This window comes from Physeter macrocephalus, chromosome 8 (genome assembly GCF_002837175.3).
Source record: "Physeter macrocephalus isolate SW-GA chromosome 8, ASM283717v5, whole genome shotgun sequence".
NCBI classification, from domain to species: domain Eukaryota; kingdom Metazoa; phylum Chordata; class Mammalia; order Artiodactyla; family Physeteridae; genus Physeter; species Physeter macrocephalus.
This window is the reverse complement of record NC_041221.1, coordinates 148,670,716-148,695,884: the sequence shown is the minus strand read 5'-3', so window position 1 is coordinate 148,695,884 and position 25,169 is coordinate 148,670,716. Positions and strand designations below refer to the sequence as shown.

The window sequence follows — 25,169 nt, the reverse complement described above, 5'->3', positions numbered from 1 at the left end:
ATGAATAAGTATTACTTTTGCAATAAAAACTTAAGCTGAAATTTCCTTCTAATTTCTCCTGTGGCCAGTGTAGTTTCAGTACACTGTTTATTCAACATGCATTAATTGAGTGCCCACCTTGTGCTTGGCACTGTGGGTATAAATAATGAATAAGAAATAATCCTAATAATTACTATCAATTAACATACAATAGTAAATATTTGTCTTGAAGGGTTTATTATGCCTTCCACACAGTAAATGTAGTCTTTTTCTCACATTTAAAACTTATAATACATAAAATAATAACAACAGTTATATTTTATTAAGGAAATTATTTAAGCCCTTAGCATGTATTATTTCATTCAAGCCTCACAAGGATTGTACGAGGTTAATACTCAGGCAGCTGAGGCTCAGAGAGGTGAAGAACTTTGTTCAAGGTCATACAAAGGAGGTAAAAGGCAGGCTGGGCTTAGATGAAAGGGCAGGTCTGGCTGCCTCCAGAGACTTGGCTTTTCCCCACATCTTGGAGCACCTCCAAGGTGTGTGTGTGTGTGTGTGTGTGTGTGTGTGTGTGTGTGTGTTTACAAATACAGCTTCTCTTAGTCTGATCTTCTTTGGTCCCCAAAGTAAGTAGAGAAAGAAAGAAGGGGGTTTGTGAAGGGATCTGGGATTCTAACTCCAGCCTTCCCCTGGAACCCTCTTCCTCTGTCCTGGATCAGAGAGGATCCCATCTATAAAATGAGGAAGGGGTGGGCTCCTTGACCTCTAGGTTCTTTTCCTAACTGTAAAACTGATTCTAGGAATATACTTTCTGCTGGTGAAAAACTCAGCACTTTATTCTTTGCACCAGCCTGTGATGTTTGTATACTGCATTCACCTTTCCTTGGTACTTTCACTTCTCTGAGCACATTTTTCACCTTATAAACTAGAAGGGAGAAGGGCAGGAATTGTGCTCCCCATGGATGGAAGGAGAAGACCCAGAGAGGGAAATGACCAGCTCAGGGTCACACAGCAGTCAAAGACTGAGTTGTCATTAGCTGGCAGTCAGCAGACTCCAGGCCCAGGGCTGTACTGGAAACGGCTCTGGATCCTTCTCTTCAGGCAACCAGCAGTGAAACTTGTGGTCTTGCTAAATCTTCATAAAAGAAACGAAACTAAGAAATCAGCCAGTCTCATTTTTAAATGAAAAGTGACTGCTAAGAAAAAATATGCAGGCTCTAAAGTATCTGAAACCAGCCTCCCGATTTAAATCGAATTTGTTTGAAAAAAAATTTTTTCAGCCAAGAGAGTTTTTACAGCTGAGCTCTCCCAAACCCATAAAAAACAAGATTTATATGGGACTTCCCTGGTGGCTCAGTGGTTGGGAATCCGCCTGGCAATGCAGGGGACATGGGTTCAATCGCTGGTCTGGGAAGATCCCACATGCTGTGGGGCAACTAAGCCCGTGCGCCACAACTACTGAGCCTGCGCTCTAGAGCCTGTGAGCCACAACTACTGAGCCTGCATGCCACAACTACTGAGGCCATGCGCCTGGAGCCTGTGCTCCACAACAAGAGAAGCCACTGCAATGAGAAGTCCACACACTGCAACAAAGAGTAGCCCCCGCTCGCCGCAACTAGAGAAAGCCCATGCACAGCAATGAAGACCCAACGCAGACATAAATAAATAAATAAATTTATATTTTTTAAAAAAGGTTTATATGGGAAAATGTGAAAGACTCTTAACAATATTATACAGCGTCTAATGTAAGCAGACATAGACACTATATAAAAGCTCCTACAAATGTTATTAAAACAAACAGAAATGCACATTTATCCCCACAGAATGGACAATGGAAGGCATCAGACTTTTGAGGAGTTCCAGAAGTCTATGTTCCCTGAATTGTTCAAAGCGTCCCATCACACTGGGACCTCAAAAATCCTTACCTACCATCCAAACATTTCCCTCATTTTACAGAAGGGGAAACTGTAGCCCACAGAGGGGAGGGACTTGCCCAAGGTCATACGGGGAGTTGTACTCTTCTTTCCCTCTTATCTACTTAACCCCTCTCCTTCCAGTGCAGGGCATAGAACCTGACAGTGGCCAGGAGGACCCTGCACAAGTTACTGAACAATTCTGAGCCTCAGTTTCCTCATTTACAAAATGGCTGAGATCATTGCCCCAACTTCCTGGGGCCTGTGATGGTCGAATGAGATAAGGCATGCAGAGCACTTAACATGGTGTCCACGGCAGAGCTATTTTTATTATTTTATTTAATCCTTGCAATAGCCTTGTGAGGCACTGAGGATTTATTGTGGTTTGCTTGTTTGTTTGTTTTGGAAAGATCAGCATAGAGGTTGCAGTGAACTGCCCACGGGCACATAGCCAGTGAGTGGATCCCTGGTTCAAAGCTCTTATATCCCACATCATTAAGACAAACCCAGGGGCAGGCAGGTTGAGGCAGTTGAGTTTCTGAAACTGTCCAAGGCAGCACTAAGTAGCATAGTGCTCTTAATATACGAATATAGTAGGATATTTCTCTTAATGCAAGCCACCAATGGGAGCCATGTATGTAATTACAATTTTTCTAGTAGCACATTAAAAGAATAAAGGGAAACAGGTGAATTTATTATTAAATTTAATATATCATATATTAAATTTTATATTTAATATTAAACTTATTATTAAATTTTTATATATTTATTTAACTCAATATGCCTAAAATATAATCTCAACATGTAGTCAATATAAAAATTATTACTGAGGTATTTTACATTTTTTTTTGTACTGAGTGAAATTGGGGTGTGTTTTATACATCTTAAAGCACATCTCAGTTTGGACCATATTTTAAGCATGCAAAAGCCAGCACACATGGCTGGTGGCTACCATTTGGACAGTGCAGGTCTAACGGGTCACGTAGCAGGAATATTAAATATGGAGCTTTAGTTAATCATATCAATAAGTAGCCACCATTTACTGAGCACTTCCTGTGTACCCAACAGCAGTGCTCAACCTATATGGACACATCTACTCATGCCAACAACCACAGAGGGTACGTGTGTAATTTATTCATGGTCACATGACTAATACGTGGCAGGCAGACCCCGACCTGGCTGTCTCCCAAACCTGCAGTTTTAGCCGCTGAGTTCCATGATTTCCAGGGACATCAGCAGGGCTGTAGGTGGGGCAGTGAGATGTGGAGTGTCCTCTGGAGTGTCCCGCTCAGTGGTGGAACCTTGGGTTCCAGATCCAACTCTCCCATGAGTCAGGTGATCTCAGACCAATTATCCTCTTGGGCCCCAGTTTTCTAACCTCTAAGATGGGCTCACAATACCTTTCCTCACCCCACTGAACTCTTGTCGGGCAAAAAGGGGAGAAGCTCTTTTGATAGTGTTTTGAAACAGAGAATATAGCATAAGAGACGGGGTGAATGTCAACAACGAGATTGGGACTGGCCCGCAGGCCTGTACTCACAGACAGATGAGCTTGTTAGATGGGCTGTGTGGCACTGGGCAGGTTTCTTAACCTCTCTGAGCGTTTTTCTGTAAAAAGGAAAGCAGAATAGCTTGCAGAGACATTGTGAAGATCCAATCATGATTAAATAACGAGTGGGAAGCGTATAGGCTGGCCCAGAGTAGGAAGTGGTAAACATGAGCTATTATCACTGCTGCTGTTGTAGCAGTTGGGGTTGGACTCCAGGGCCTGGTTAGGAAGCAACCGGGAATGGCAGGGAAGCTGAGCCACCTCTGGCTCAGCGTAGTATTCTGGCAGTCCCAGGTGGGGTGTGGGAGGTGTTTGGGGGACTGTGAGAACAGTTAGTGTGGTGGAAAAAGCACTAGGCCCACCATCAAGAGAAGGGGGTTCAGCCTGCTCTGTGACTTTGGTCACTTCCTGGCTCCCACTGGACCTTGTTGTCACCTGTAAAATGAGGGGTAGGGACCAGAGATCTAAGTCCCTTTCTGCTGTGACTGTCCAGATTTTTACAGTGGTATGAATCAAGGCATTCACCAAACACAGCAGCTTGTGAGAGGGACAGAAAATAGCCCTGAGCCTTCCTTCCCAGGTGGCCTGGGGTTGCCACTGACTAAGGGGAGGGCGCCACCTGGTGGCCACTCTCCCTCCTCTGAGTTCAATGTAGAGAATCAGCCAAGATTCTCTCCCCTATGCAGTGACCCCCAGAGCCCCAGGGAACACTTTTTCTAACTTCCGTTGGCAGTTGACGAGAACAGAGGGGGGACCCGAAAAGTTCACAGAGCCAGGAGTCCTGGGCATGAGGCCAACTCCCGAGGGACATTAGGGTTTTGCAATCCATGATCCCCTAAAGGTGCCTTGGGGCAGGGGTCTGTGTTTCCCCACTATGTAAAGTCTAAAATGCATCATATATGTATGTTTTTTTTTTCCTTTCTTTTTCTTTGGATAGGAGCTACTGAACAAAACATAATCTTCTCTTGGTAACTCAGAATCCTTCTGTCACTATTGCTTTGGCCTAATGGAATGCAGAGGGCTGTTTCCCCCTAAATACCCTAGACTGCTGGGATCCTGAGTTTTTCTAACTGCTTTTACTACTCTTCCATCTCCCCCACACAGCCAATATTCTACTTCCTTCTGTGGTAGAGGTTGCATGATGCAATGGAGGGGTCAGACTGACATGGGTTCAAATTCTGGCTCATTATAAGGCCCTAGGTAAGCTATTTAACTTTTCTGAGCCTCAGTTACCCCATCTGAAAACTAGGGATGATAACAGCTTCTCTGCAGGTTTGTGTGAGGATTACAACCCTGCACATAAGTATTCTAGCCCAGTGTCCAGCACCTAGTAGGTGTTTAACAAATAAAAGCTACCATTGCTGCAGGTATGTCTTCCTGACCACTTTTCATGTTCAGCTTTGGAAATATTCCTAGATAGAAACATGAATCCAGTATGCATTTGAAGATGACATTAGCAACCACAAAGAAAACATCCTTATCATTGAAAATGTCAGGCCCTCCTTGAACTGTTTAAACGGGCTCAGTCAAGTTCAACTTCACCTAGCTGAGCTAAACCCCAGTAAGGCTGAGGTCTCTCAGTCCTCATTCTTTGGGCGGCGCTGAGCTTCATCAGATGATTTCACTCCAGGCGGTTGCTTGTTGACATGGCTGGGTCTGACCCCTGCTCCTCGGACTGCACTGCTCCTTGGGGCTCGGCCACTCTTGCACACCCCGTCTCCTGAGCAGTTTGCTCAGAGGGGTCTGGCTGGGCACAGGTGTCCTCCCTTTGCTCACTTAGCAGAGTCTAACCTTGCTGGTGGCCATGAGCCCTCAGGAGGTCTCATTAGCTGCTCCAGCTTAATTAAGCTCATTACATTTGCTAAGCCTCACTGGCTTCTCCAAGACGGCAGAGCTCATTACGCTTGGCTCCTTCATCAGAACTCAGGGGCTCCAAGGCTTCCTCATGGACCCTAGGATTTCAGCAGTGGAAGGACTGCCTTCCACCCCTGTCTGGGTATGAACTCCTCTGAAATTCCCAGCTTCTGGAGGGCAGAGTCCATTTCCAGATTCCCCCAGGTACCTGGCTCACGGCAGACACTCAAACATCTTCTTGACCACATTCAGTTGTTTGGTTTGATTTTTTAATGATAGCAGATTTGGTGACTCCAGAGTACAAACTCCTCACTCCAGCATGCGGGGCTTTCTGCTCTGGACTGGACTTCCCCTCACCCTTGTCTCCTGTCAAACCTTCCATTTCCCTCAAGGGCCCGCTTAGGAGCCTCTTCTTCCAGGAAGCCCCCTTGATTTTCAGAAAACCCTTTCCTTCCTGACCATTTCCCCCTTACTCTGAATAATATGGATACAGATATAGTATGGCTATACATGGAGTCGGTAGATAGATGTTTTGATACACCTACAGATACACCCATAGTCACAGATTCAGGAATGTGTGTGTATATACACATGTATGTATACATATATAAATACACACACACACATATATATATATATATATATATATACACACACACACATACAGTGTGTACAGTCGTCCCTCTGTATCCACAGGGGAGTTGTTCCAGGATCCCTACAGATACCAAAATCCATGGATGCTCAGGTCTCTTATATAAAATGGCATGGTACAGCTGGCCCTTTGTATCCTCGATTTGGAACTTGTGGATATGGAGGGCCAAGGGTATACATACGATATATAAATATGCATATCCACACGCATATATATATATTCATACAATATGCATATGTATATATACATATCTGGTTATTTCTAAACTGATAGGAACATCCTTCTATGTCATTAAATATTTTACAATTTTGACATAAGTATAATACTTTTAAAACCAGTCACCTATTATTTGACATATTTGACAGTTCTTCACTGGTCTAAACAATGCTCCCATGAGATGCTAGCTTATCCAATTAGTAGGTAGCAGGACACAGTGGACTGTGGGGTCAGATAGACCTGTGTTTGATTCATCCCCACCCACCCACCACTCTCTGGTGACCTTGGAAAAGCCATTTCACCCTTCTAAACTTCTGTTTCCTTATCTATCAAATAGAGAGACTAATAGTACTTCTAGTAAAGTGCTTATTGTTGGACCTGTCACATAGTAAGTGCTCAGTAAAACAACTGCACCAGTCTGGGAGGCAGAAGAGGAGGATTTGCTTTCCCCACTGACCGGTGATTTTGTACATTCCTATTTTGTAGTGTGTGACAAAAACCCACGGAGGTAACAGGTGCTAGCCCTTTATAACAGTTAAGTGCTGCCTTAATTTAAGACTCTTATCCTTGATGTTTTTACTTCTCTTACTGTTTTCTACAGGTTTTAGAAGTATGTAACAAACTATGCGAGTGGGGAGTAAATGCTTTGAGAGCACTTTAAAAAAACTGCTTTGCTATTTTACAGTTTTGGTGAAAATGATTCATGCTCATTATAAACAATTTAGACAACACCAAGAAAGCACAAAGAAGAAAGTAGCATTCCAAATCCCACCAACCAGGACGGACCATGGTTGGCATGTTGGTTGTGGCCTTCTTTTCCTTGCTACCCCTGTGGTGGCCAGGGCGAACCGGGGCAGGCTTCTGCTCTTTAATAAATGTCTGTTGACGTCAACCAGACTGACTCGTTAACAGAGGCATGCTCCAGTTCTGTCCCTCTCCGCCAACCTCTGACAGTTTCATTAACCCCATTAAATCATGCAGGTGCCTTTACACCTCCTGGGCTTGTTAATCTCCGTTCAGCTCTGGTAAGTTAAAACCTGGCTGGAAAGTTGGGTGTACCTTGTTAACCTCCATTAAACGTTATTAAATTTCCTAACTAGAGTCTTAGTGACTTCGAGGAATCCCTCATTGAAGTTTAGTGAATCCAGTTGATCAGGGCAAGGGGAACTGTTGCGGCTGCACTGCTTCAAACCATGGTGCTCCTGAGTTCTTTGATGGTGGAGTTGACAAGTGTCCCTAGGGTCGGACGGCCGTTGGACTCGCTCCCAGGAGTGCCTCCAGCTCCCACTGTTACTTGGGCAGTTCCTCAACCTCTCCAAGCGTTCATTTGCACCTCCATAAACCGGAGTTAATAACAGCTCCTGCCTGATATGACGATGGATCAGTGTATGTAAAACTAGTGACAGGTTGTCTGGCACGCACACTGCACTTGATGGCTGTTACTATATCGGGATGTGAAAGATCCTTACAAACTAAAAAACTGTTAAGTAAATGGAAGATTCAATTCCACACATTTGTTGTTTCCTCCTATATGCCAGGCACTGTGGTGGGAACTGTGGATTATTTTCATTCTGCTTTTTTTTTTTTTTCCAGATGGAAGATCATCTATTCCAATGATTCATCTTTAAAGTGTCTTTGTGGCTGTGCATGTCACTGTATTTGCTCAGGCTCTGACCCTTCTGAGCTGCTTGAGGTTGAAAGTAGCTCCTTTCCCCTCCAGTGCCATCTAAACCTAGATGTGCAAATTCCCCAGGAGAATTTTCCCTGGGCTGCCCTTGTGGAGATTCTCATTAAGTAGGTCTTACTGGGGATTTCTAACCAGTATTCCTGATCAGGATGAAGCTGCTGGATTGGGAAACCTCTGGACCAGTTTAGTACTTCTCAACTGTAATGAGCTTAAGTCTTATTTGGGGAAATTTCAAAAATTCATATTCCTGGAATTCAGCCCCTGAGCTTTGCATACTGAGAATCTGGGATGGGGCCCAGGAACTGGCATTGTAACAGAGTTCGTAGGGGATTCTGATGGGGGTGGGAGGTGGCAAGTGCCACCTTTCAAAGAGGCTGGACCTCAGCTGATATGATATTCAATATTCTCAAGGTCTATTTTGAAAAAAGGATGTCCGGTTCCTAGTGGAACTGGTGTCCTAATGGTACAGTAAGATATGGGTTCCTCCTTCCATCACAACCAATATCTGTGGATCCTCAAAGGAGGTCGACTCCAGCAGGGGCCAGCCAGTTTGGGGGAAGCTTGGCAACGAAGCACCTCTCATAGGTTCGGTGTGTGAGGGGTTCGAGGCAGCCCTCAGCAGTTACATTTGAAAGAAAGGGAGGGCAGCAGACAGAGGAGTGAAAGGAACTGCTTATGCTATACCTCAGATCAAGAGGCAACATGGTATGAGGACTAGCCCTTCCTTTGCTTTCTCGAGGAAGATGACTCAGACATCCTTCGGCAACAAACCGTCACTGACCCTGTGGGCTCCCAGTGACAGTGAAGACTCCCCACTCTCCTCGCCCCCTAAAATGCCTCCTGAAAAGTCAACCTCCACATTATTTACATGGAAGCAGAATGGGAGAGGGTGAGGGTACTGAGGGGAAGAACCGTACTTTGTAAATTTCTGTTTAAAATTTCAGAGCTAGCATGCAGTACTACTAGTCAACTAATATGAACAGAAATATTTACTGCATTTTCCCCCGTTCATGCTGCTGAGGACAGAGAGGTGGAAAAGTGACACTAGTGACAGACCTGAAATGAAAGACCTGTGTCTGAGGCTTGGCTGGCCAAGGGGCTTCATCCCAGAGGCCTCTGGGGCCTCCACCAGTCAGCTCAGTCAGATACCCCAGCATGAGCAGGCGACTTGCTGGGGCCTCTGACTTAGTAGCCGGCTGGCAGGCGAGGCAGGGCAGAGATTCTGCAGGTCTAACAAGCGTTCAGATGATGGACCAACTTTAAATACCAAGGCTCTACTGTAGGTGAAGAAATGCCGGTTCATACATTGCTAAATATAAGTTTTTGAGACAGTTAAACATTGAGATATTTATATAAAGGTCTGTATTTCCAGTTCCTAGTGAGAACTGGCCACACAGGGCTGGCATTCCCACGTGGCAACAACAGGCTGGAGCTCTGCGGTGGCTGCCCTTAGAAGGGACCTGGATTTTCCAGTTTGCAGCTCCCCCGCCCACCGGCCCCCAACAGGCATTTTAATTTGCAACCGTCCATCCAGTTTACGTAGAACTTTTATAGATGGATAACTGAAGACCAGAGTGAAGCTCTGGGGCCAGGGTACCTGCTATGCTACGCAGCACTCAGGCTCGACTCGGGCCGTCCAACCACAGCCAATCTCTTTGCACAGGAGTGAGTGGGAGGGCAGGGTCACACTTCTGTGACCTGAACTCACATGGTGCGCACTGGGAGCGGAAGGGCGAGTGGATGAAAGATCGCTGTCCCCAGTCACTGTCCTACACAGCCAGGGGCCGAATGTGCAAGTGAAAGCATCTGAGCTCCATGTGGACATTCAAAGGGTACAACAGAGTGTGTCTCTTGTTTCTCATTCAGATCGTTTATTAAGAGCAAAAGTCGGGCCATCCCATCTGTGTGATACTGCAACATGAAAAGTCACATACATACTAAGGAGACCCCACAGAATTGAGAGCCTTTCAACAGTACAGAGCCATAGATTACAAAATTAAAATACAAATGATCCCCCCAGTTTGGCAGGAAACATGTACAATATGAGGAAGCCTGGAATGGAAGGGCACTTGCTTTTCGATAAGGCAGTTACAAAATGGAAAAAAAAACCCAAACCAACCCGCACCCCCAAAACACTCTGACGGGAATAACAGATAATAGACATGTGAAAACAGGGATCCTGTACAAGCCTCTGTCATTGGCAAAGATGTGTTCATTAAGTGAAAGCCACTGAAGGGTTTGCGTTTGAAGATGCAAGCTAGATGAAATGACTGATTGTAGACATTCCTACTCTAAGAAAAGGTCCCACCTTGCCCCCGGCTGGATTCCACCTCAAAAAATGGGATCAACGTTACCCTTCCTAACCATAAACTTGCAAACAGTCTGTAATAAAGTGAAAGGAATACAAAGGCATCCCTAAAGCACCATGCTTCCCAGGGCATGATCTTGAGCTCACCTGTCCTTCAGTTCAACTGCCTCTCTCGCTAACAGGGATGGGGGCTGCAAACAGCAGGGCCATAGAGCTGGGTCTGTTCAAGTCAGGGTCACCTGAGTGACCCACCTGAAAGGCAAGTGTATTTAGTGAGAATTTAGAGTCTAGGACACCACCACATTTCCCACCAGGGCTTTGGAACCTTGGTCTTAAATTATAGGCTCCTTCCGTTCTCTCCTCCCATTCATTTTGCAAAACTCAACTGACTGCCTTCCCAGTCCTGTCTCACAACCTTGAGCTCTACAGGTTGGTTCCCTGACAGCCGGGCTGGCCTTGGGAACCTCTGCTCAGTGGCAAGGTCTCAAGGTTCTGAGGGCAGCTCACTGCAGACTGGGTTACAGCTATGCTGCAAGTTGGAAAGTGAACGAGCGCCAGAAGCGTCAGGAGGACAGAAGCCTGGTCCAGATGATGCCACAGCACTCGGGCAAGTCTTTTCCAATCTCAGTTTCCCCATCCCTAAAAATCAATGACTGGGCAATGGCAACCTCAAAGGACTTTCCAGCTTGAAAATATGGCACCTCTCTGACACTGAGACACGTGGTTCTCCCAAGTTTCTAAGCTTTGTTTTCTCCATAAAAACAATGTGTGACGTACTTGCAGGAATCTTAAGGTACAAGCCCTCAGGAGCCCTACAACCTTTCAACTTCAGACAGAACAATGATCATATTTTAAAATCTTCTAGCTAAAACTTTTCCTAAATGATATGAGCATCAGTTTTTGTGAGGCAAGCACAAAACTAAGGCCTCCTCTGTCTTAAGGTATTTTTTTTTAGCAGCCTGATAGCACTCCCTCCTACCCTGACCTCCTCCATCAGCTTTAGCAAGATCAAGGGAGTATAATGATGTTATACTTCATCCCAGCAGGATGACTTTGGGGTTTCCTCAACATCTCCAATAAGGAACTAATACTCGGGGCGAAGGACAGCCAGGACACCACAGTGTCTATATGCTAGCTGCTCCTTCCCCAGAGACAAACACTATGCCCTGGGACAGTGCAGCAATTAGGTCCTTGGCCAACTAACTTGGCCCCCATTAGGCAGAGACTAAGATGGAAATTCCAGAGAACATAGAAAAGCCAGAGGTTTACAAAGACAGAACAGCCTTCCCCAGGAGGTAGTGAGTTCTCTGTCCTCAGAGGTGTTTAAGCCCAGACTGCTCAAACCTTGGTGGGACGGTTGTAGGCAGAATGCCAGCACCTATGGGGAGACTGGACTGGATGACTTAAAGGTCCTTTCCCAACTGCTGGATCTTGTCACGGTAATGACTGAGAGCCTTCAGATGATTTCTGTGTAGCAACAACTCTGGAATCCATGGTCAGGCCCCTGAGTAACTTCCCTCTCCTACTTTCTCCTTTCTACCAGGCAGGTGCCCTCCAGGATATTAACAAAAAAGTTCCCACAAAATAGACAGCTGAAATGCCAAGGTTAGACGCAACATTCCAGCTGCAAACAATTATTAATATCTGCTCTCTGGAAGACTAGCTGTGACTATTTAGCTATGACAGGAACGTCTAACAACTTGGCGGCTGTATCACATAAATGAAATTCCTCTTCCTTTTACACCAGCGGTCTTGGATCCTTTGGTTGCAATCTTTCAAGGGATTCAGCTATGATTTTTTTCACATGATGTTGCCAACCTAAGGGTTTGTTCGTTGAAATAAAAAGTTCGTCCGTTTGTTTTTTAAAAACCTTAAAATGAAGCAACACAAATGGCAAGATGTTGACGATTCCACGTGACACCCTTCAGGGCGTATGAAAGAATCACAGCAGGCTGGAAACTGAGGCAGGAGCTGTGCTCTTTAAGACAGTGCCAGTTCTGGATTGCACATTCCAGTTTTGCCCAGGAGCACCACGAGGAGAGAAGGCAATGTTGCAACATTACAGGTGGAGAGACACACGAGTCCTTGACAGGTGGTATAAAAAGCAGGCAGCCACGATGAGGGCTGCTTTCCCCAAGCCCCACTGCTCCCCGAAGCCAGATCCGGTTGCTTTGGAGGGTCGGCCACCTCTGACAGGCAGAAGTCTTCTGCCCCAGATCAAGCCATGGGAGACTGCAGAAGAGGCTAAGGCAAGTGGCTTAGTGGTCTGATTAAAGAATAGATTTCTGCACACAAGGAAAATATAAGTTCAGAGAGCTCTGTCTTCTCTCTCACCTGACATGCTTTCAACGGTTGAAAAGACACCCATAACCTCCACTTTCCAAAGGACCTCTCCTTAGAGGAAAGACGGCTTGGGACTCGAGTGCGCACAGCATCTGGCTGAGAGGTGAAAGTTTCCCCAGGCTTCACGTGGGAATGAAAGCACTCTTACAGACACACTTGAACAGACGGAGCCTAACACCACAGCTTCTTGTATAGAAGCGTACTGCTGTCTGTCAACTGGGAACACAGATCTGCTATTGAAGAAACAGTGACAAGACCTACACATCCACAATTCTGGTTCAAACATCAGAAAGATACACTTTTTTTCTCAATAAGATGTGGACATTTCCAGAGAGCAGGTTACCAACGCCTTAACCCCACCTGTCCCTAAACTCCAGCCTGATGAGAAAACACTCCCCTTGACAAAGGGGGTTTGGTGTTTGACACCTTCAAAGCCTTTCTACCTCAGCTTCTCAGGAAAAAAACCTACATAAGCCACATACTTAAGCCTTCTTGATGCTCACACATCAACAGCCTTCAGCTGTGAGTAGCGAGACACTCTCTAAATACCTATTGAATCTGCACAACTAAAAACACGCAGAGAGCACCCTGACGTGCCCAGGTATATGAAAATAAGATCCACTCGTAGTCTAGAGTATGCTCTATGTACATTCATTTATACATATTTTAAAAGGCTGCAATCTGCTAGACACGCATCATGAACACTGGTGAAACCTTGGCTGCAGCGAACACACATCGTTTTATTTAGTGAGAGTGGTGGCCCTGTCCCCGTCCACGGAATGCATGCTCCACGGAACTGAGACCTTTGGCCACTCCACCACCGTGCTTGGGGGCCGGGGGGTGGGGTTGTTCTGACTTCTCTGCGTGGATGCTCAGATTAAGCCGTCTGTGAGTCACTAAAATGCTCCGCCAGGCCAGGCTGTCCACTGCTGCTTTTATTTTTTAAGGCTTAAGAAAGAACTCAGAATGAAAACTGAGTAAGAAAGTGATACCTTTGACCACAATATATGTCAAGATGGTCAGAAATTAGAATTCAAGTCCTTTCTTCTCTTTTCTTCCCACTCCCTGTCCACACCCTCTGCCCCCCAACACACTGACTAGAAAATTTTGCAAAAGCATACTTTTGGATATAAAGCTTTGTTTTCAAAGGATACTTTGGCTCTGACATAATAAGATAGATATTCTTTGAGGCTTAAGAAAGAACTCAGAATTAAAACTGAGTAAGAAGGTGATACCTTTGAACACAATATATGTCAAGATGGTCCGAAATTAGAATTCAAGTCCTTTCTTCTCTTTCCTTCCTACTCCCTGTTCACACTCTCTGCTCCCCCAACACACTGACTAGAAAATTTTGCAAAAGCATACTTTTGGATATAAAGCTTTGTTTTCAAAGGATACTTTGGCTCTGACATAATAAGATAGAGGAATCTGAGTTTTTGAACATAAAAAAAATCAGGTAATTGTTAATACTTAAAAAATTTTAGCAATCGTCCCCCCTAAAAGAGAGGCAAATTGCTCACAAAAATGAACATCCGATGGCACTGACCTGTGTTGTTCAAACCCATGATTTGTTGCTGACCCCCAAGGAGGTCAAAGCTGGTCAGACTTTCTATCCCAGAGCTGGACTTTGGAGCAGGAACCACATGGTCCTTGGCAGCTTTCTTGTGGTTGTGAATTAAGGATTAGTACTTCTGAGAACATGAGCCCCAAACCACTAAATATCTTCATTTGTCAAAGCATTTCTGGCACAGGAGAATGGCTGAAGTCACAATACATAACGACCCTGAAGCATGAGGCATGGAGGGGTGAACAAAGAGCCGCGGCTCCCGGGAGGGGCTCTGCCTCAGTGTTTCTGGAACCTCCACAGATACAGCTTGGCACATGAGATTGCCCTGAAGTTCTCGTCTAACCTGAAATATCCTGTTGGTGCATCAGGATTTCCTCACGCTCCGGAAATTAAGTGGCGAGCAACAGAAACGGCAGAGGTCTCAATACCTAGAGGTGGGAAGCACAGGGCTGGCACTGTTAGTGATAGCTGGATTAACCAGCAAATCCTGACTGAGTGCCAACTGTGTGCAAAGCACAGGGCTAGCGAGGGACCAGTGTCAAACGGATTTGCTGATAAGCGACAAAGCCTGCAACAAAGAGGGGTGCCTATGTCCCCAGCAGACAGGTCTGCTCATGTACCTCCCCACCGAGCCGTACCTCGCTGCTGGTCCAGGGCTACACCTCACATGTGGCAGCGTGGAATTCCAAGGTGACTATCAAAATATTTGTCATCCCACATTTCCAGTAGAACTGCCTTAATGCTTTGCTGAATGTGGCAATACATTGTTTTTCTTTCATTCTTTTTCCGATCTTGTTTTTTTTTTTTAGTCCAGTAGTTGCCTTAAAAGAAAGTCCGTGTATAAACATGCTGAATCATGAGAATATAATCCTCCTGACCGAAAAGATTTACAGTATTCATCATTCAAACTTTTTTATTTACAATAAAATTTAACAGTCTTTACGGGCTTAAATGTAGCAGATATCACCTGTGCATTAAGCATTATACTTCATTTCTTGAAGATGTGCTTCATCATCACTCAAGCTGCTTGCCGCCCTCTGATTTCTGGTCCAGTCTACTCTTGTTACTCTTCACCATGTAGATGAAGTAAGCGAGCGTCTCCTTTTCATTCACGGGTATGTTCCTGAAGTGTCGGCTGACAGTCTACACGGGGAGGAAAACCAGAGTCCATTAAACCACGTGAACCATCAGGGCCACAAATTCTAAGCTGTGCAAAAGAGGGAACAGCAAGTTGCTCCCAGAGCTATGGAAGGGGTTATGATTACTGCAGAACTTCCTGCAGTGCTACAGAATGCAGAATGCCCTTTTTTCCCAGGTTTAGGTGATTTGGTTTCCAGGCTTCCAAAAGCAACACTTTATTCCACAACACTCCTAAGGTGCGGTTCTGTTTCAGTGGCAGCCAACTGTCCATCATGGCATAGTCTCAAGGTCATCCTCATGGAGCAAGAGACTGGGACTGCAAGGGTTGACCAGCTGCTACCATAACCTCTCAGGCCCAGGAACTGGGCAGAAAATTGTCCTTTTAAAATTGTGTCGAATAAATAGCCAATTGAACAGATGTAAGTGTCTCACCCAAGAAACCATCTAGATAGTACATAACTGCCTCTTGAAAGACATGAGAGTTGAAGAAAAATTCATCATTTACTATGTATTCCCGATACTTTATTTCCAAGTCCTGAGAATGCAGGTCTCCTCTTGCCCCATCTCATCCCACCCCTCCCACCAGGGGTAGACACTGGCAAGGGTAATGTTATCTTGAAGTAGGAAAGGCTTGCGTGCTTCTATGGTTTATCTGGACGCTGGTGAAGGAGAGGTTTAAGGAAAAATGATGGATCGGCAAGAAAGCTCTAAAGGGAAGACCAAAAACCAACAGGGATGTGACCCCATAAGGAAATCTCTGGATGGACCGAGGGCGCTGGTTCAGATAAAAAGGGAGTCAGAGAACGAAAACTACAGAGCGGTTGTCTCTGAATAGTAGGATTGCATTTTTCATCATTTCCCAAGTTTTCTACAATAGACAGAAAAACACATTTAGAAAAGAAGGATGAGAGGGTACCCACACAAATGCCAACAGGACAGAAGTATCAAGGCAGGCTGTCAGTATATTAAAATAATGGCCAGTGGAGCACCCGCATCCCCATCCCATGCCCGGAACTGTGTTAGGGACTCAGGGCAGGAGAAAACGTTCTTAGGCTCCATTCATTATAATAAATACTTCCATTACCAACATCAGAGTAGAAGAAATCAAGGAAAAAAACCAAAGAAAGAAAAATAGCTCCTACAGAACACGAGTAAAGGTTTGGGGATGATTAATCAGACACACCTCATGTGCAGAATGGAACGTATCTAGAAAGAATCTTGCAAAACAAGATTCAAACAAATGAACAAACAAAAGAACACTCAGAACTTAGAATCAGGAGTCTTGAGATTCCAAGCTACCAACTTGCTGTATGGTTTTAAGCAAGTCCTTTCTTTTCTCTGTGCCCTGGTTTCTTTTATGGAAATCAGGCCTTTCTAGGTCTAAAGCTGGGGGATTCTAAACTGTGCAAAAGAGAGAAGAGGAAGTTGCTTCCAGAGGTATGGAAGGGATTATGTATAGACACAAACGGAGAATCAAGGTCACCATCAGAAGCACAACGCTGGCTCTCCCTCTTTAGAGCGCAATTTTGTCTACCTACTTCTGCTAACTGGGCCTTATTGAAGCCTGGTCTGGTCTGCAATTTGTAGTGCCGTTTATAACGTCGGAGAGTGTTCACCTGCAGCTGGAACAGATCAACCTAGAGAGAAGAGGAGAAACACATTATCCATCACCTGACCAGCCACGACTCACTGAGAGCCCACTGTGTGCCTAGCACTACACTAGATAGGGGTGGGGATGGAGAGACTACAAAGAAGTCTTAGAAATGGTCCACCAAGGACTAATAACTGGCTGGAAGGACAGAAACAACAGTGGAAGCAGAGCTCTGGCGGGGGAGGGGTGGTCCCAGAAGGCTGATGGAGGTTGTGAAGCTTCCGCTAAGGAGAGGCAGGGTTTAGAGAGACAGTGAGGAAAAGAAGTAGAGTAGGGAATGAGAGAGAAGGCCATGGGCTCGGAAAGCCATGAGAGGACATACGGGCTAGGGGTGAGAGGCTCTCATGATGGGTTTAAAAGGTGAGACTGGGTGGTAGCGTGTCTTGACAAGCAGGAGAGAACCTAGGTGGAGGGCGCTGTTCTAGGAAGATGGATCTGTGGTGGTCTGTGGGAAGACTGACTGGGGGGGTGGAGGGACAGCAGAGGCAGATGCTGCAGCGATGGTCCAGAAATGAGATGGTGAAGCTGAGCTCTGCAGGGGTGCTGATGCTAGAGGGGGTAGCAGGCATGGAGAGCAAAGGTAAAAGCAGACAGACATCCTGGAGGAAGACAGGCCGGAGCGCCGGCACAGAGTAGCTAGAGGGGCGTGACGGAGGACAGTGGAAAGTACTGGTATTCTCAAATAGTTCTCCCCTAGGCTCAGCCTTCGGGTATTAGGATCCTTAACAGCCTTCCAGAGAAAGTTCAAAGCTACTGTAGCAAATGTACAAATCAGCAGGTTAGGGTCAGGGTCTCTGCAGATGACTGGGTAACAGAGGGGAAAGGACCCTCCCTTTTTTTTTCTAACAAAGGAAGAGAGGAAAGCTGCACAGTCATGAAATATTGAAGGCCCAGAAAGTTGGGCTGCCTTTACCTGCCTCTAAAAGAGATGTTCTTGCTTCAGGCAGGTGGAGAGCACTTAAAAACAAAATGAATGATCAATATGAGGGGCCAAAGTCCTTCATTCTTTTCAAACATTCCTCAAACCTTTTTTTTTTTTTTTTTGTGAAAAGCATTTAGAAAGTGAACACATCCATTTCTTCATAAAATAATAATAAAAATGCTAAAAGCATTAGAAAGATACTGTAAACCAATGCTGGAAAAGGGGACACAGGCAGGGGCAGAGGGAAAGGGCCGTATTTTCAAAGGTTTCCTCCACATCTGCAGACAAAGGCCTGCCTACTCTTTCTATTCCTACACAGTCATTTTCACTCTGAGCGCTAACAGGCAGTTGCCTTATGAAATATTCATGCATCAAATATTCAGTGTACATTATAAACGGTTCTTCTTTTGCTGAGTCTTAAGTGAAAACAATTTAGATAGAAAGAAAATTCGATATTCCTCCCTGTAGCCTTGCTTTATAGACACTGGCACCTTGAAGGAAAGGCAGGCTTCTGGTTTGAGAAGGCTAGGGCTCATCATCTAGCACAACGGTTCTCAGCAGGGGATGATCCTGCCCCCCAGAGGACACCTGCAATGTCTAGAGACACTAGGTGTGCCTGGCACCTAGTGGGTAGAAGCCAGGGATGCTGCTGAACATGCTACGATGCACAGGACAGCCCCACCACAAAGAATTATCTGCCCCAAATGTCAACAGTGCCAGGGTTGAGAAACCCTGGGCCAGTGTAACTGACCTTGGAATAGATCTTTGGGAACAAGCCTGGACCAGGAATCAGAGAATGAAAGAAAATCAGAGCTGGTGTGACCTGACAGCTTACACCTTCATTTTGCAGACCAGAAAACAGGGGGGAAATGACTTCCCCCAATCCATATACACTCAGTCTCTAACTTTAAGGGCAAAACCAAAGTTTTTAAAAACTTGACATTGTGGTTGTATTTAAGTATTTCTCAGGGTTTTTTGTTTTTTTTTGTTTTTTTTTTTTTTTGTGGTACGCGGGCCTCACACTGTTGTGGCCTCTCCCGTTGCGGAGCACAGGCTCCGGACGCGCAGGCTCAGTGGCCATGGCTCACGGGCCCAGCCGCTCCGCGGCATGTGGGATCCTCCCAGACCGGGGCGCGAACCCGGTTCCCCTGCATCGGCAGGCGGACGCGCAACCACTGCGCCACCAGGGAAGCCCCTCAGGGGTTTTTTGAAGAAAGTCAGCACAGCCTACTGGAAGGGGCACTGGACTGGGGCTCCCAAACTGTGTGTGTGACTCTGAGTGTCTGTGCCTGTCTGTAAAATTGTGGGGCAGTCAGACCAGTTGATTTCTAAGCTTTCAGCTCTCAGATTCCATATTACTATGACTCTATGATTCACTTTTCAAATACACCACAGCAACAAAAATTACTTCTTAGGCCAGGCCAGAGGTAAGGATCAGGTTAGAATACATTCTCCCAGCTTTCTTAAGGTAAAGTTTTGGACCTTTACCTCAGGAATGTCAGTGTCATGCTCAGGAGAATCTCCACCATCGTCACTTGTCTTCCTCTTCCTTTTATTTCGTACACTCTGGATGAAATTTTTGTGGAAATCGCAAATATACAGGTGCCTTACCTGTTGGGAAGCAAATTAAAGTCAGAGTTGCCAATTCCATGGAAACAGCAACAGGTATCTGTCAAATTATGGGGCTTTGCTCCCTTGCGAGGCATGGGAGAGACCGAAGGAAGAACAAGATGCAAGCCATCATTTCCACAAGCTTCCTACTGAATTGCACAATGAGAACCCCTCAAAGAGAACTCTAATATCACACTGGGCAATGCGTTATAAACCAAGTCCCCCCTGAATGATAAATACAACAAATGGTATGGATACAGCAAAGGGCAAGGCCCTGCGGCTGAGCTAGCTAGAGTGGAGGTCCCTGACCAGAAGGGAGGATTTGCAGGTAGTCAGGAAGCATTCCAGATGGGAAAAGCCACGACTTAAGTTTCAAATGAGGCCGATGGAAGGCGTGAGTGAGGAGGCCCTGAGGAGACCATGTCTCTTAGATGGAGGTGACTGCCTGTGTAGGAGCATCAGGAGAAATTCGGGGGTCGGGGGCATGAGAACAGCTTAGACTTTCCTTCAAACAAGACAGGGTCCCCCAAGGCTTTTGAAGCAGGGAGAGACGTGACATTTTCAGACCTGTAGGAGTTAGGAACTTATACTTCACTGGAATGCACTGCCCCCGGGAGCAGAAAAGCAGGAAAGAAGGCACTGTGGTAATGGTAGACGGGACATCCTATTTTTACATTGACACCAGTTACTATTGTATGATGACAACCCTCTGAAAAACTATTTCTGTGTATCTATTTATAATTCTTGCATCACCACACATCCAATCCACAGAGAGAAGTAGAAAGAGATGCAGAAATTCTCACAAGGTGGAACCACATAAAAGAAGCTGGGGAACTTCCCTGGTGGTGTAGTGGTTAAGAATCCGCCTGCCAATGCAGGAGACACGGGTTTGATCCCTGGTCTGGGAAGATCCCACATGCCACGGAGCAACTAAGCCCGTGCGCCACAACTACTGAGCCTGCGCTCTAGAGCCCACGAGCCACAACTACTGAGCCTATGTGCTGCAACTACTGAGCCCACACGCTCTAGGGCCCCCGTGCCGCAACTACTGAGCCTGCGTGCTGCAACAACCGAAGCCCGCGCACCTAGAGCCTGTGCTCCGCAACAAGAGAAGCCACCATAATGAGAAGTCCGCACACGGCAAGAGAGTAGTCCCTGCTCACCGCAACTAGAGAAAGCCCGCGCGCAGCAACGAAGACCCAACGCAGCCCAAAATATATAAATAAATAAGAAACTTAAAAAAAAAAGCTGGATACAACTGCTGCTTTTCTAATGCAGGCTGGAGGCTTATTATAATAGTAAGTGAAGGCGGCAACAGCAGCTAAGATGTGAAGAACGTGTTCTTATTAAGAATATAACTAGCAGGGTTGAATGGAGGATGACTGTAAATGACTTGGGGTTGTTGACACTTAACCAGATGTTGCGCAAATGTTCTTAAGAGACTTCTGAATTTGAGTTTATTCCTCAAATGCTTAAAGATAAAAGTAAGCTGATAGGAAACCAGCGTAATTAATTCAGGCCTTTTCACAGAGAAAATAATGAAAACTGTTTTTTATTCAGATGAATTAGCACTTTCATGTGGTTGGATTAGTGAGTCATGAGTAGTTTTAAGTTTACATTGTGAGGGTGTCTTGCAGACAGCAGGTAATCAATAAATGCTGCTGCATCAACACAGCCATCCCCTTGCATCTAAAAGCAGCTTAGGCCAGTAAAAGCCACATTTACATATGGCAAATTGGAATAGTTTTGCCAGATTCAACTCTGTCGAAGGACCTGCGGACACAGCACGTGTCACTGTCTCAAAGAATCTCATCTAGTTGATGTATAGACTACTGGATGTGCTTTTATGAGGGAAGAAAGCACACTCACAGCATACCCTACATCCCTCACAGGAAGCTGGCCCTCATGTTAGCTAGTTTCACATGTAAGGTCTGAGAGACTAAGCTGTTCCTCAAATTCACAGAGTGACAGACTTGGAAAAAGAACAGGCAGAAGACGTGATTCCTAAAGCTGTGGCTGGGAGATTTCAGATCAGAACACTAGAATAATGGAATCGTAGATGGAAGACAACTTAGCAATCACCAGTGTAACCCCCCTGGCTCCCATCTCATTTTCTATTGGGATAACCTGAAGCCACCTAGAGTGGAGAAATGACCTGGCCAAGGTCATCCAGACCTTCTAACCCCTGACACACGTCCTTTCCTCCTGCAATGTTCTCCTTACTCTATTCTCCACTTCTACTTTTCTCCATAAAAAAGCAGATATATGTCAATTGGAGGGATGTTTGAAAGCATGTTATATCTTAATAAATCACAGAACACTGCCAATGTCTACATGAAAGGAGTTAAACTGCCTGAGTAGAATTTAAGGTGCTATTATTTAAAAAGGTTCTCTGCTAGACCCTTTTACATGATAAATAGTCATTATTCCTCCTTAAGCGTTTTTCAAGTACATATTGGTTTTCAGAAAGTTCAGAGCCCAGTGGCCTTTAGGGAGTTGGGGGTGGAGACAGGAGGGTGGTAGAAAAGGCTCTAGTGTTTTTTTTCCTGTTTCACTTTCTGCAACAGCTAAAAATTCTTGTAACACAGCAGTTACTTAGAACTGAATTCCTGCCCAAGCCTGTGAGAATGAAATAGAATCCCTTTCAGAAGTAATGACTCCACAACACCACCTTCAAACAAACTGTGAGTGATTCTGCCTTGAAATCCTACTCCTTCATAAGCATTACATTTTGGGAACTCTAGAACCAGGCTCAGGCTGCCTCTCTTCTAGACAGCATGTGTCAAACAGTCAACATAGCCCAACACAGGTTTTCCAGTGGGGTCACCGGGAAAATGGAGCCCCAGTTGCGGCAGCACAATTGTTCAGATGGTGGGTTTTTTGAATTGGGAATTTCTTTTTTTTTAGTACTGTAAAGTATTATTATAAGCTGCTCAAGTGAAGGCTTCCAACAACCTAAACAGAAGGTGGGCAGTGTTTCCATGAGGATGAATTCATTACTGTCTTAGAATTAAGCATGTCCTAATCCAGGCGAGATAGTATCTAGCCAGTTGTTTGCTTAGATCAATTCCTTTCATTCATTTATTCATTCATTGATAGAGATTTCTACTAAGAAAGCCATCAATTCACCCTCAACCACTTAAAAGTAGCATCTTTCCATTCAAGAGCTGCAAATATAATTGTTAACTTAAAAAAATGGGGGTGAGAGTGAAGAGCGTAGAAGGAAGGGCAGGGAAAATTTTTTTTACTTATTAAACACTTAAGGCTTATGCATGGGGCTTGGAAGTAAATCAGACAACGGATTCAAGAAATTAACCAGCCTCTTAGGTGCTGTGTGACTTTAGCACCGTCACTTCCTATCTCTGGGCCTCATTTTCAGTTGTAAAATCAGAAATGGAAAAGTGGGTGCCCTTTCAGTTTAACAAGCAATCTCTGATTTCCCCCCAAAGTGGAGGAATTTTGGTTCTAGAAGAGAATGGATGTTAACCACCTAATCTCCTAGCTGGTCTACCTGAATATTAAATACCCCTCTAACTTATTTCCAATTCCTAATCACCAGGCAGCCATTTAAGGCTTGCAGCAACAGATGTCAAAATAAACAGTTCTTAACAGGTTGACAATAGGCACATCTTTAGAATAGTTAACAAGAAGTGGTGAAATCACATAGGAAAAGTTTTCTATTCAAATTTAAATTACCCACCTCCACCCTCCCGGGCATTTGTAAAGAAGTTAACCCTATAAAAATGGATTTTCTTCCTTTCCGTCACTTCGACTGCCAGAGCCACCTCCCAAGACCAGATCTTGGTCTTATTTCTGCCACATCCTTGAAAATCCCAGGTCCCCACAGCTGCCTGCTGAGCAGCGAGCTCGGTGACCCTCTGCAGAAGCTGAGGCCGCCCCAGACAGGAACGTAACTGCCACCTTTCTTTTTCTGAAGGAATAACACGTATCCGAGAAGGAGGGAGAAGTTGGAGAAGAGCTGGGTCCCTTCATCACCTCCTCCCTAATACCTGCTCCTCCGTGGGCCAACCAAATGAACCCACCTCTTCCTGCTCCCATGTCTACACCAATAAAACGAGCTAAAAACTGGTGTCAAATCTTCCCAGGCAGGAAGGGTCCTCGGAGCCCCCGCCGCTAACCTCCCGGATTTGGGCAGAGTCCTAGTTAGAGCCCACCGGCGCCGAGCGGCCTTTGCAAGCCCAACTCCTCAGTTTGCAGATAAAGGGCGGCGAGGCCCAGGGCGGGGAGGGCCCCCGAGTCCCGCCCGCAGCCCGGGGCAGCGGCCCGAGAGCTGCCCGGTGCGGGGGCCCAGCCGGGGGCGGGGACTGACTCACGCTCTTATCGATGTCCAGCTTGAGTTTCTTCTGCGAGATGCTCTTCTGGACCCTCTTGCTGAAGGAGGCGTTGCCCGCGGGCCGGACGCAGCGCTCGCCGTCCTCGATGAGGCAGCAGCTCTGGCCGTAGCCCGGGGCGGCGGCGGGGGCGGCGGGGGGCCCTTCCCGGCTGTCCTCCTCGGTGCTAAAGCCGTTCATCTCCCCGCCCCGGGCCGGCCCCGCTGGGGGAGGGTCCCCCGTAGGCCACTCCGCGGCCGCGCTCCCCGCGGGGCAGGTTGCCGAGGCCCCCGCACTCGAGGGTCCCAGAGTCCGTCTCCAGCCGAGGCGCTTCCCTGCCCCGCGCCCGGGAGGCCCGGCTCCGCTCCTCCGCGCTCCCGCTCCTTCGGTCTCCGGCCCCGCGTCTCCGCCAAGCCTCTTCCTCCCCGCTCGCGGCCCCGGGGTCGGCTCCCGCGGCTCGCAGGGCCCCGCCGGGAGTCACCCGGAGGCGCCTTCTGCCGGGGGCCCTTAACCGTTACCCTTCGGCGGGGACGTCCGGGAGGGCGTCCCAGGAAGCAGCCGCTCCCCGAGGACTCCAGGCCCGGGTTGCCAGGGGGTTCCGAGGGCCCCCGCCGGCTCCCGCCTTATTTCGGCTGCCGGGCAAACTCGCCGCCGGGCAGTTCCCCCGGGGTGGCGCGGCCTCCCCGCGCGGGGCCCGGCCTCGAACCCGCAGCGTCCGGGCCCCGCGGCGCGTCCGGCCCGCCCCACCCCTGCAGCCGCTCGGCTGCGCCCCGAGTCCCGCGGCAGCCCCTGGGCCGCCCGGCCGCCGCCCGCCCAACGCTCCGCACCACAACAGTTCGCTCCCCCGCCCTCCGCGGGACAGCGGAAGTCCCGCCTCCGCGCGTCCATTGGCCGCGTTCGCACTCTGGGCGGGGCCTCCGCCGCCGCTGGCGCGTCCCATTGGGCGCCATCGCCGCCAGTCCCCGGCGCCTGGCTACTTCCTGGACTCTGCTGGGATGGGTTCAAAGTAGAGAAAGTGGAAGAGGGAAGAGTTCCCCGGGTGAGGGAGGGGAACCGGGTCGCAGACTCTCCGGGCCCGGGAATGGATGGTTAGCAGGGTCCCGGCTGGACGGAGGGCCCGACTCTGGGTACGAAGGATCACTTTCTGGGGACAGAGTGCAGACGTGGGCGGGGACGCAGAGGGAGAGATACGCGGAGGGGCATGTGAGGGGGGACCTAAAGGGGATAGAGAAACTGTCATGAGAGGTTCAGACAGGGTGAAACGGAAGGACCACGGCCAGAGGACCCGCAGACCGGCGGGATAGAAGTCGGATAGAAAGACAGTCGTGGCGGGAAAGACAGAGGGACGATCGGGACAGATAACGTGGAAAGACGTGCAGAAGAGGTGATGGGGGTCTGACGGCGGGTCTTGCCAGGTGGTCAGAAGCTTAGGGTGGCGGAGACCCC

At 47.1% G+C, this 25,169-nt stretch overlaps 1 protein-coding gene across 6 annotated transcripts in view; it reads right to left on the bottom strand.

Moving 5' to 3' along the window:
* Positions 1-24,529, bottom strand: part of SAP30L (SAP30 like) — a 44,346-nt gene extending 19,817 nt beyond the window's left edge. The window contains exons 1-7 of one of the 6 annotated variants that reach the window (XM_055086864.1): positions 23,727-24,528; positions 19,270-19,392; positions 16,747-16,845; positions 14,707-15,211; positions 14,048-14,496; positions 9,559-10,410; positions 3,433-3,500 (exon numbers count right to left, since the gene is read on the bottom strand). In XM_055086864.1, the coding sequence (XP_054942839.1) occupies positions 15,083-15,211; positions 16,747-16,845; positions 19,270-19,392; positions 23,727-23,924 (549 nt within the window). In that variant the 5' untranslated portion in view covers positions 23,925-24,528 and the 3' untranslated portion in view covers positions 3,433-3,500; positions 9,559-10,410; positions 14,048-14,496; positions 14,707-15,082. Of the gene's footprint in view, positions 1-3,432; positions 3,501-9,558; positions 10,411-14,047; positions 15,212-16,746; positions 16,846-19,269; positions 19,393-23,726 lie in introns of all 6 variants that reach the window. The other 5 variants (XM_055086861.1, XM_055086863.1, XM_055086862.1 and 2 more) reach the window with 5 other exon arrangements.
* Positions 24,530-25,169: the final 640 nt, after the last annotated feature.